The sequence below is a fragment of the Patagioenas fasciata genome, chromosome 12 (genome assembly GCF_037038585.1).
Source record: "Patagioenas fasciata isolate bPatFas1 chromosome 12, bPatFas1.hap1, whole genome shotgun sequence".
NCBI classification, from domain to species: Eukaryota; Metazoa; Chordata; class Aves; order Columbiformes; family Columbidae; genus Patagioenas; species Patagioenas fasciata.
This window is the reverse complement of record NC_092531.1, coordinates 20,103,842-20,116,791: the sequence shown is the minus strand read 5'-3', so window position 1 is coordinate 20,116,791 and position 12,950 is coordinate 20,103,842. Positions and strand designations below refer to the sequence as shown.

Genomic DNA, 12,950 nt, shown 5'->3' with positions numbered 1-12,950 from the left:
ATTTCTCCAAGTTATTATCATTGGAGAAAATGCTCTGTGGGTCAGCAAAACTGCCCTGGGTCAGACTGGAGAGGGAAAGCAGCCAAGCAGGATGCACAGCTCTAACCCCAACTCTTTGAGAGGTACTACAGGTTTACTAACATGACAGGATGGAGTTAGTAGACATTCAAATGCAAAAGTTAGTCACGTTTGGCTTTGTACCTTCTCCTATGAATGGGAGGCTTCTTTATACCATCCCCCAGAACTCGCATTGAACTGAAAATGAATCATGGAGAGTGGTCAGCAGCTTGAATGGAAAAAAATGAACAAATGGCAGCTGAAGGAATAATATCCCCAACAAATGAATAACATAGGGACTGGATGTATGGAGAAAACAGAAAATTAAATACTAAAGGCAGTAATGAGTTTCTCTTTTCCTCCTCTCTTACAAATAAATCTGTTTTCTGTTTGTGGTGATTTTTTTGTTGCTGGTTGATTTTATTTTATTTTAAATTTTTAATGTACAGAAAGAAAGTTTCACAGGTATTGATCACATTGCAACGTAGCTGCTGCCAAAGCCAGGTCAGTTTAGAGTCTAGATAAGGCCAAACTGTTTGACAGAAGCTGTTAGCAACTGTGATTAACACCAGCTCTAGTTTTGCAGTTCTTAATCCATCAGTGAAAAATGCTGCCGCTTCTTTCCTTGGACCCAAACGTTAAAAACACAGCATCACTGTTGAAAGACAGGCATTTCAAATCCGCCATGAATGTCAGGAATTAACTGAAGGATGAACACCCTTTTGTGGCAGCCCTGTTAGTTTTCTTTGTGTTTTTAATAGCAAAATGTAGACATGAGGATTATCCGTGAAGTGCATTTGAGGAAAGAGGGGAAGTGGAGGGGAACTGAGCATGTTTTCACATTTTATTTAACACGATTACATTTTTTTCTGATCTTTTCTGTGAATGAACTTTTATGCTCATCCCTCTTACAAACAGAAAACATGTAATGCTGGAAATGACCAAATCCTACAAAGTACTGATTTTTTTCTAATTTTTTTCATTTTTTTTTCTGTAGGCTCCTTGGGTCCTGTATCAGCAGCTCTGTCAAACATTGATTTTGCTACCTCTGCTGTCAGGGGACAGACTATTTTTGGTGTGGATGGAGGCACCTCTTACAGCTCAGCTGACCGTGCGGCCTGTCACCCCATTCCTCTTCTCAGCTGCACAGCCCAGTTCTAATCCTTGGGTTGGTTTTGGTTGCAATTACCCTTTATTTGGTTCATTTTCTGCTCATTTAATGAGTACAGCCTGCTCAAAAAAGTGCCACGGGTGCCCAGAGAAGGAGGGGGAGCATGGACAAGGGTAGTGGGAGCAGCACAGGTCAAAACTCAGCTAAGGCTTGTGCTCCATGTTACTTCACTTCAAAGGTTTGCAAAAGTCAAGTTACAGTAAGGGTTTTTCCCTTTTAAATGGAAAAAGTGTGGACAGCAGATGAAATAAATGAATAAGCAAACACCGCAAATTTAACTGATTTGTATGAAAGTCACTTGTTTGGGCTTCACTTCCTTGCTATTTGTTGTTGCTCACTAAGCAACCACAATCAGAACATGACAACAGCCACGTATGAAAAGAACAAAGAAGAACGGAAAAAAACCCGAAATAATCCAAATTCCCTTGTTAACAGAAACATAAAGCCAAACAGGAACTAAATCATCATCAGAGACCCACTCAGCTGTTCTTTGTTAATTAACCTATGTGACAGCTATCCTTATGTACCAGCAGCTGTATCTAAGAACATATGAGAATAATTACTGTTCCTTTAATTCAAATTTCCTTGCATTTACGATGAATGCATTTTCCCATATCAGAAACAGTCTCCAAAGTCTGACGCAGGAGAATTTAACCTCATCTGTTAAATGTTAGCAGTAATTGCCAGCTATACAGTTTACTACCCGCAGAAATCCTTACATAACAGGTCCTATGCTTAAAAAGGAATCTCTCTAAATGAGTTTATAAGCTTATGGACTCATTCTATCATAAACCTGCAAGTATACCTTATGCTGACTCTTTTGTAGCTTTAAAAACATAGGTATTACTTAATTTATTTAAATATCACCTGGGGACCATGAATGAAGCCCAAAAAGGTGGCAGGGGTAAATGATGATGATGATGATAATAATAATCTTTCACCCTATATTACTTCCATAGTCCTGAATGTTTTTCAGTGTTGGAAGGGAGGATATAGCACGCTGACGCTGCTAAAACAACTGGTCACTCCAACTCTGAAGGCATTAAAACATTGAAAACACTGGCCAAACCTCCACTGGTTTCAGAACACACAGGGTTTGACCCCAAGCACCCAGCAGCCCAGATGCTGAATGGTGCAGAGCATGGTGGGGAACCTTACACCAACTGTTAATACTTTCTTGATGTGCATTGTCCTTCATCTTTTTGCCCACTGAGATGAGGAGCTGAGGACCTTTGCTTCCCACAGGCACCTGGCACCAGCGTTTACACACTCACGTGGCTGTTACACCTCTCCCTCTTGGATCTTCTGAAAGAACAAAAGGGAAAATCTTCCTTTTGAGTTTTCCCAGGCCCCACTGGGGACACTGATGCTTAGTTAGGTGGACTTTCTGCCCATGAGAGACTGAGGTGGAACCAATTCCGTGAAACAGGGACTGCTGATCTAACCACTACGCCAAATGAGGAGCCTCCGCACCTTTTTTTAAAACCCTGGTGCCTGTGTTCTCACTTAATACAATAAAAGCAATAATAGTTGTGTTTATTTTGTGGCCAATGCGATTTAACACTCCAATAATTCCTTTAACAAAGCCCTTTGTATCGAAAGGAGTGGTGACAGTTCAAATGAAAGACTTGTCCCAAGGTATTTCCATTCGCTCTGGAAAGCTCAGGCATACTGCAGGTATTAAGTACTTTAATCCTGAAAGTTAATTTACAAAAACCAAACAAACATATGTCAGGAGATTGTCTTCACCCCTTTGAGTGAAAAAGAAATAATCAGAGGTGACATCCTCAGTTTTCTATTTATCATGCCGAGCTCTACGCTTAGATAAATATGCAGGAGTGGGTACAAAGTAAATCAAAGCAGCTCTTTACTCACCTCCTCTGATTTATTTCTGCTTCATTGGTGGCGTTCTTCCCTGGACCCCAGCTGTGTCGACGGAAGGGCGAGAGCGGTCTCATGGAGTTCCGTAAGATGGAGGAATGAGTGGGCACATCCGTGATACTGTCCAGCTCCTCTTCCTTCTCTCCTCCCTCTGCAGCCACCATGTTGGTGCAGCTGCCGTCCAGGCTGTGCCTGTCCTTGGGATGGACAAAGTTCACCGTCGGCGGGAAGGGAAGGGACGTGTCGCTGCCCAGGGACGAGTTCCTCTCCAGGGATATGGTATCATCTGCAGAGGAACTGGAGCTGGTGACATCGCATGCAGACTGCTCATCTTCAGGCTGCTGTGCAAAAGAAGAATTTGAAATATATTGAAGTAGAATCATAGACTAGTCTGGGTTGGAAGGGACCTTTAAAGATCATCTAGTCCAAGTCCCCTGCCATGGGCAGGGACATTGTTCACTAGATCAGGTTGCTCAGAGCCCCATCCAACCTCATCTTGGACACTTCCAGTGAAGTGAATGCATTTAACATTTTAAATAAATGCTAGTATTTTATATTTCACATGAGCAGAGAGACTTCCCAGTTGACAGCATAATGCAAATTAACTATCACAGAAGCAAGACTTTTTGCTCTCGTTTCCAAAGAGGTTGAAATGCTCTGCAGAGCAACCTCTTGCACCCCACAGGTCCCCAGCTGCCGTAACCCTGCGCTCCCAGCTCGGGTCCTCTGCCTGCCCTCCTCTCTGCAATTCCACATTTCATCCTGCACAGCACATCCCGCTCCTCTCACCATTTCTGGCTGAACCTGTTATTGGTCGACATAAAACCACTGAAGGTTTACTAGGTGTTAATGACGGAGAGTGATTGATGGAGAACTGGGTCACCATGACTCCTGATGACAAACTCCAGCCCCTGCTGTGGGACCTGAGATGCGTTTGTAGCTCTCAGCGTTAGGAGCTCTAGGGCAACACGCTGTTCCACTGCATCGAGCAGCACAAAAGGGACAATTATTCAGTAGTAGAAAACAGAAAAAAATAAAAAGCTTAATCCCCGTCCCCTGCTACTTTCCATTAAGCAAAAAGTTAATGCCATGGTTTGCAGCATTTTTCAAATCCAACTGTAATTGAAAAATATCATTCCATAGGATCAGCTGCCCTGTATTACATGTCTCAAGTCATACTGCAATTTTTTGGTTTAGCCTGGCCCAAAAGCGGTAGAGTGGAACCCAAACTGGCTCTCTTTGGCCAAAAGCCACATGCTGACCCTACAGCTCAAGAAGAGCCTGTGTTTATTCTGTTTTTCCATGGCTAAGCATAAGAAAAACACACAAACATCTCTCCGACATCATCGTCAGAAATGCTGTTTGCCCCAAGGGACTGATGTGGGAAGTCTCAATTTATTCTCCTGCAGAGCCCTGCGCTGTACCATTTAAAGTAATAATAGGCAGAATGATCTGTCAGATCACATATAATAGACTATTCAGCGAAGCCGCAGCGGTTAATTGTCTTCAAATAGCAGGCTCGGTGGGTCTCGGCAGAAGCTGAGAGCTCAAGGAGCTGCAGGCTGTCGGTTCTTGTTTGGCAGAAGCCAACGGGCCACAAAATCCCATTCTCAGAAGGGAGAGATGGGCATCAAACCCCAGAGCAGCTCACACCTCAGATCCCCCTGCCCTGACTTCTTTCACGCCCAGCAGTATTCAGTGCTCCAGAATCTCTTGTTTTTCTGTGCCTCTTTTTCTTTAATGAGCACACATTGTAAGCTAAAAGCTTCTTGGTAAACTGAATAAAAAGACACTGAAGTGTTCAAGAAGTATTCTTACCAAACATTTCACCATTTAGAGAGAAGCCCTATTTCAAGTTTGGCTATTTTTTATTCTTATTTCGGTTTAACAGCTACACAATAGTGTTCTTAAAGTGGTTGAAATAAATGCTGTGACATTATTACCTCTCTCCCATCCATCAGACAAAAATTAAAGACAACATCCACAACACAATATCAAAGTTTAAACACAAAATATTAAAAAACACGCTACAGGTATATATGCCCAAAAAGCATTCATTTCATGATGGGGCATGTAAAATATTAAGGGTGAATTTATGTAAATACTTCAATAGTAAACTCATACTGTAATATAAAGTATTGGATTTGACACATATTTAAATAGGAAGTGTAGGTTAAAACAAGAGAGAACTGAAATGGTTAGGGTTAGGTGAAGTTTTTGATGACTTTTGGCGTTGTTCAAGATAATCTGCTATTTGTGTGAGTCATGACGAGAGCTTACTGAATTGCTTAAATGCAGACAAATTAAGTAGTCATTATGTGGATAATACTCCTTTAGCAGAGGAAACAGCCTGCTTCGCTTTTCTGAGACACAGGAAAATACTGTTAGACACGAGGGCAGCACAGCAGGAGGAGAGGACTCCCCACCAGCTGTACAGGGGAAGGATGGGACAGTTTGGAAACATTAACTTTGGATGCAAATCTAGCGACAACAGTGCAGAATATCAAATTATATAGGCAGGAATTAGAGTAAAAGGAGGGATTTTTATTTTCCAGATGAGAATGAGTTCTAGCTTAAAACGCAGAACGAAACTCGTTTCCCTAGCAGGGAAGATTTAGGGTTTGTGTTGTAAAGTGCCGTTCAAAGAGATATTTGAAATATATTTGATCTATTTTAGCTTTTACCTTGAGCATCAGACTGACTACAGAACACGGGAAATAATTCCCTTGAACTTGTGGCTCATGCTTATTACGCTAAATTATTCTGTCTTAATTTAAACGTGTGTGGGTTTTTTATTATTATTATTAATATATATATTTTTTAGACCAAGTGAAATAGTTAACATGAAAGACCAGGACTCTGCAAAATGCCAAGTGGGGCTTACACCTCTAAGAAACATCTACATTGTAGCCACCTCTGCCAAAAAAATCATCTAACTGGCCAAATGCCAGTAAATATGCATTGCTGTTTAGTCCTATTTGAGAAAGACAATACAATGTCTACAGAAAATGGTTCGCTAATGTGTTCTTTTCCTACAAGAACAATGAAACGTTAAAAAAAAATATTAAATTTGTTCAAGTTGGGCTTGCTACATTGCACCTCGATGAATTCAACTGTTAATTGTAACCATAAAGCTGAAGAGAGCCTTTACAGACATGCACTAATGGGCATTTTCTTGGCTCTTAGACACAGTACTTGGAGAGAAGCTACTAAGAAAAAATGAGATAAGGCATGAAAAGAGCTTTCTGAGAAAGGTCATATGTACTTCTTCATTAATAGGGATAAGAGTAATCACTAGGATGGTGGGGGGTATAAGATAACTTCTTCAGCTAAATCCTTCCAGTCTGTAGGAGGTCTTGATAAGTGGCATTAAAATGTTCTTTCAATCATTTTTGTGATGACAACACGCAAAGTGCTGAGACACAAACTTACTCTGTCCCCTGATCTTTCATGTCACGAAGACAATAAAGGTGTCACAGTGTTTTAAAAACAGAGAGGACAAATAAAAAAAGAAACCCTGGCATCCTGAAGTTTATTTGGCATATCACTACATTAAAGCAGTGAACATCTTTGGTTGGCTTGATATAAAGTCATTTTTCATTTGAATTTGCCTATGGCTCACTAAAATTAACCTCAATAGTGGCCTCCTATTAGTTACTTATTGTAATTTTTCTGATTTAGACTGGAGGAGTCTTCCCCTGGTAAAAGCCTCTCCAAACTTTTACTCCTTAGGGTTTGTTTTATTTATTTCATGACTGTTTTTTATTTTGTGCATGTGTATTTTTTTTTTAAAGAGAAACAATAGTTCAGAAAAAAATAAATGCAAATTATTTATATATTCGTGTATTTCCTTGATCAAAGCAAAACAAAGGCAGCAATTAAATGCAATTCAAGGAGTTGAGCTACAACCCTTTCCTTTGACAGTGATCTGTGGGTTCCTGACTTCCCATGGGCCTTTTGTCTGAATCATTCCCCAAGAGGCACATTAAAAACTTCCCAGTAACACTGAATTTTGGTGGCAGGTTAAAAGTTAAGATGAGCAAAATGTATGGGCTACGCCCCAGGATGTTGCCAGATGATTGTGAGAAATGACCTTATGCAGCATTAATCATTCAAGAAGGAGGGTGTCGCAAAGCCTGCCCAGATGGCTGGCTGGGACCGAGAAGGAAAAGCAGGATGACGAGGACACGGGAATGAAGCACTGACGCAAAAAAAATTAAAACATCTTGCTGAAGCCTTAGACCACACGTTGGAAGCAATTTCTGGATTTCAGCGACAGCCTCTAAAGTCTGAAAAAACAAGTCAGGTTTTAGTGCTACAGCTCTCTGAACCCGGCAGCTCATGTTACGCGGCTCAGCATGTGTTCTTCAGAGGAGAAAATAGAGAGGACAAAAGCACAGGAGATGGCAATGAGAGATGCACCAAACACCAGGGACAGCGTAAGGTACCTGCAGATTTTCTGACCCCACAGATCCCAGTTCTTCATGGTCCTGGGACGGATCCAGGGCTTGAAATCTATGAATTTCAAGTGATGTCTATTGGAAGCAGCCCAAAGACCCTGGAGAGACAATGGCTTGTTCTTCCTAAATTTCTTTCCATACCAAGCAGTTAAAAGAGGAGGAGTGATTTATAAAATAAAAACACAACTCTGATAGACAGAAGTTCAACTCTTGCTCCATACAAAGGGGAAACAAGAACAGGACTACTAATAACAGTAATCATGACACTGAAAGGTTTGAGATCCTCTTTTTGTTCATAAACATGTTCTCTCTCTTCCCATTTTGATATGGAAGTTGTTCTATTTAACAGGCTTATAGCTAACCAACTACAACTAAGACATTCATATCATTTTTCAGAATAAAGACCAAATTCAGCATTTATTGCAGTGGTTATTAAAAATATTTGTAACTTCCTCAGTAGTCTAAAAAAAAAGATTGAATTAAGGAATGAGCTCACAACACTAAACTAGTGTTTCTGGTCCTTCTAGAAATAAGTTTAACTTTAGAAAATGTACTCAGGTAAGTTCTGTGAAAGGAGACAAGTAATCGAGTTAGTCAGCAGAGCAGACAAAAAAAGCGACTGAGGTTGAGATTAGCTTTGAATAACTTCCTAAACTCAACTCAGGAACCTTTTGAACCCATTTGTAGACAAAGTCTGCAATCCACCACATAATAAGAACAATGCATATGCTGCCAAATTAAGAAATCCCCTTTCTACAAATAAAATAATTTCCTCCCTCTGCCCGTTCTCCACTGGCAACTGAAGCTCTGCTTTCTCCACCACCTCCTCCTTTGCCCTGCAGCACCCCTCCCATATCGCACTACGTATTCTTTTTAAGATTTGATTTTTGTTTCTTTTATTTGGAGAAGCAAATTTTCCATGTAAGAAAGCTAAAATTCTGTATAATATAATATTTACTGTGTTCCTACAGCACTCTTCTCCCACCCGTCCCCATACAAGCCTTACATTAGGCTCAAATGGCAGCTGGCTGTCCTAATTTGTGTCACTTTACACAAGAAAACGGAAGACAGTCTTCTGCTCTGCCAAACATATTCTCACAGTCCCGGGTCCTGCAACACTTTGAGAGTGAGATGGGAAAGGGTGAGGCTGGTGAGCTCCGTGCCCTCCCACATGAATTAAGGATGACTTTACTGTTCATTTATAGCACATGAGATCACTTAGCCCAGGCTGTGGTGTTTCCCGTCCCGCTGGAAAATATTCACCATCATCTAATTTGATTTAAGCAAACAGAATTTTGTCTCATTACTTCTATTTCTCTGAAAGTAAGTGTGAAACCTATTCCAAAAATTTAGATCTTCAGAGCAGAAACCATGCCTGCTCAAGCAGGTGAGCTGGAGCTGAAACTAAACAGGTGATTTTGTGGAGCTGAGACCAACGTGATGGCTGCCCTAAGGAATCTTCACATCCTCTTTGATTCTCCATCACTATATTCTTTCTGGGTGCTTTTTCATCATCTGCTTATGGCAAGAAGGGAGAGTATCGATTAGCAAGACAATTAATTGTCCTGATATAAAAATATCAGTTAGCAAAATGAATTTTTTTAAAGTAGAACCTAATCACCCTCCAAATATATTCAGGCTGCCCTGATGCAGGTGGCAGAAGGCGGATGCCAAAGGGAAGTGTCCTCTGTTCAGGAGCTGACTCTGTATCTCAGGTCTCACCCACTCCTCCTTCCCCTCCTCAGCCCTGAGCAACACAAAGGGTGCAGGGATGACTAAGGTTCGGAATGACTTCTGTTGTTGATTTTAAGCAAACCTGAAAACATTTTCCTTCTGCTTGCACGCAAAAAGGCACTAGAGGTATGTCGCCTAGGCAACAAAACTATTCATTGGAATTGGCCTTAAATATTTAGAATGAGTGCTTCCTTCCTATCCAGGGAGTTACACCGAGTTTACAGAAATACACTGGTTCCTCTGAGAATTATAGTATATGATTCTGAAGGTGTCAGTGCAGAGGTCATCGCTTGCTGGAGAAAAGCTCTTTGTTACGTGAGTTGGAGATGGCTTTCATACCATCTGTGCGATCCCAAACGACCTTGCAAGAAAATCTACCTTTTCAACTGTTCCTCTAGCACCTGATTTACTTTTGGACAGTCAAAATTACTTTCATCTTTTTAAACATCAGGGACTGCACGGCTTTTGGAATTCTGCTGCAAGTAAATATATCCCTGATGTTGCTGCATCCGAAGAGAGGACCAGATCCTGCCTGTCTACTCCATTCCAGAATAATCACTTCCAGGTTTCCAGCTCACTGGTGAAACCAAGACGATCTATATTTGCAGTACGGGTTTATTGAATTGGGACTTAGAGGTTTTTAACCATAACCCAAACAGGTTTTCCTACCTTTCCAAAGACAAGGTCTTCCATCCCATCACCAGGCAAGGGGAAGAGGTCAGGCTCACTCCCGGACTCTCTCTTAAGGACACCCTGTGACGAGGCACAGACGCTACTCAGCCCATCCTCCAAGAAGTTCTCACACTCTATGGGAGCAAAGCAGAAAGAGTTACGATCTGAAGTTTCTGTAGTATCCATACACTTAACTCGCACATACTCAGTGAATTCAAGATTTCAGAATAACAGTAAACACAGCTTTATAAATCGTGTTCACCTTCTCAAACTGTGCCTGTAAATTTTCAAAGAATGTTTTAAAGAGTTCAAAACTACTTTTTAATGCATCAAAGTACACAGTGCAAAGAGAAATTCGGCAGTAAAGAGCCCTACATGCTTGTATCTTGAGGTGCTGATAAACACGCTGTATATCAGGTACTCCACACTGAGCATAACAGGATGTTTCCCATTGACTGCAGTAACTGCAAAATTAGATTAATATTCAATAAACGTAGAAATATAACTTGACAATATTTGCTTTCTTTCTCAATTAAAAAGAATCAATTCCCTCTAAATGCCAAGGTGCTTTTAATACATATTGGGATGCTTATTTCATTCCTCCTTCTACGATTCTCACTGAAAAAGCACTAATAGGGCTTCCATGACAAGCTTTACATTCTTTAAGATTCAAGATGTGTTTTTAAAAATTCTCAGCTTTCATAATGCCTGACATTGAAATATAAGCATATCGCATCTCTTTCTTCTAAAATGCTTCCAGCTGTTTGTACTGGGGTGATCAGCAGCACAGACACAGATTACAGCCACTGAGAAAGCCTTTCCTTTCCAAAAACCTTCACAGACGTGTATTTGCATAAAGAAATGCCTGTATATCATTTCAATTGTTCAGCCTCAGGCAAAGGTATTAATGACAACTTTGGCAAGAACTGAACATTCTTTTCTCCCAGCTCAAAATATTTTCTGATTATTAGTATTAAAAGGAAAAAAAAGTGGTTTTATTTTGCAACCTGCTCTAGCTAAACACATCTAAAACATGTTAAGCTCCCTGGAGAGGAGCCAGGACAATAAAATGTCAGTTCACCCTTACACTACACCTGACAAAATCCATCCTTTGCTATGCCCAGCTCACAAATCAACCCAACAAAGACAGGTTTGAGTAGCTCAAAGTCACCCTTTTCTCATCCCTTCCCCATCCTTAACCTGCGCCTGACAGCAGCCATCAAACCCCACGGCCCAGCCGATGGGAGCGACTCCACTGTTGGAAGAAATAAAGTTAATTTATTGATGGCACCTGGCTGTCCTGTTTTGGGCATGGGGGGAGCTGAGGCCGGTTGGAAACCCCATTACCCCATAGAGGAATTTCCACACTGTGGAGAATTGGAAAAGCACTTATTGGAGGCAGCGTGGCCACCCCCCGGCCCTGTTCCCCTGTCGGTAAACCTGGAAAATCTGAACCGCTTTTCCAGCACTGAGAAAGAGAAGGGAGGGGGAAGAGAAGGAGAGAAAGGGAAAAAAAGAAAAGGGAAAAGCAAAGAAGAGGCGAAGAGGCTGTAAGGAGCGGGCCAGGGTGCCGGCCGTCCAGCTGGCAGCCGGCAGAGCATGTCCGCAGCCCAGTCTGAAAAACAAAGGGGTTCGAGCCACGTTCCAGTGGAAAATCAGCGGGGAGGGTCCAGATGCGCCACAGGACGGATACCTCGCCCCAGTGATAAATCACAAGAGGCAGCGAAAGGCTCTGCAGGAGGAACAGAGGAGGTGAAGCAGCAGGGAAGAACAACGAGGAGCCGAGTGATGGGGACTCCCCCACACCTCATCTGAGCTGAGAAACTCATTTCCAAACCCTCTCTTCCTTCCCTCCTCTCCGTTAATTTCAGTTGGTTAGGGGAGGGTTCTTCCCATGCTTTTATCAGTTAGCTCAAGGGTTTGTTTTCTTTGCTTTAAGTTGCAGAGCATTGCACAAGGCTGAGCTCCGGCTCCCACACCCGTGACCTGGCCAGCCATGGTGACAGCACTGCCAGGACACGGGGACCCTGACTGCCAGGACACGGGGACCAGGACTGCCAGGACACAGGGACCGCCACTCCCATCCCTCATCCACCCTCTGCACAAGCTGCTTCTGTGAAGGTGCACGCAAAATATACAATGATGATGGTAACATGTTTCTGCATGTAATATAGAGGTAAAAAAAAAGACATAGTAAAAAGCTCTAGGAAGAAAAGTTCCAAGCAACTGTTTTACGTGTATTTTCCAAAGCCTCGTGCCCTCCAAGAAAGGGCTGAGCCCTCCAACTCCATGCTGATGGTTACGCATCTTCCCTGCTCCTCCAGGCATTTAATTTCAAAAACACTGACAGAAAACGAGAAGCTACAACTTCTGGAGTTACCTTCTAAGATTTGAGGACTGCTTACAAGTGATTTCAGCAGGATTATTCAGCAGGTGAAAAAGGTCTAATTCCCTACCAAGTTACGTAGTTTTAGGTCAGCCACGTTACGACAGCTAGTGGTTTTATTGCTGTCAGGTCTTGCCAGATTTCTCCTGCCCTCTCTCCACCGCACAGCACCACAGTGCAACGGGAGGGATGTGTGTGGATTAATGATGATATTTCTACTAAAGCCAGAACCTGCAGAGCCTGAGACTTTCCTGCTGCTTCAGACCAACCAGAGGGCACATTCATCAACTTAAAAATCTGCGTCTTTTTGCTTGTGTTACAGACAGGTATTACTGTAATTATTAATATATATTTGTATATATGGTACCTGATTATATAATTAATATTCTATTTCTATAGCATGATATTGCATCAGATAATAAGTAACTAATATTGATCCATATGAATACATGATCATACATTTGGCAAGTCAAACGAGCGCATGTCTTCCTGCATCCAAACAGAGCGCAATAACTCTTGCCCGCAGTATAAAAATATCATTCCAAAAGACAAGGGATTTGGGGACACAATTAGGAAAGAAGCAGCATGG

General features: G+C 41.8%; 1 protein-coding gene across 18 annotated transcripts in view; it reads right to left on the bottom strand.

The window, feature by feature from the left end:
* AKAP13 (A-kinase anchoring protein 13) overlaps positions 1-12,950 on the bottom strand; it is a 215,210-nt gene that overhangs the window by 49,026 nt on the left and 153,234 nt on the right. For 11 of the 18 annotated variants that reach the window (XM_071814007.1, XM_071814010.1, XM_071814015.1 and 8 more), the window contains 3 exons: positions 9,973-10,109; positions 3,104-3,450; positions 202-255 (listed from right to left, as the gene is read on the bottom strand). In XM_071814007.1, the coding sequence (XP_071670108.1) occupies positions 202-255; positions 3,104-3,450; positions 9,973-10,109 (538 nt within the window). The remainder of the gene's footprint in view (positions 1-201; positions 256-3,103; positions 3,451-9,972; positions 10,110-12,950) is intronic. The other 7 variants (XM_071814009.1, XM_071814014.1, XM_071814023.1 and 4 more) reach the window with 3 other exon arrangements.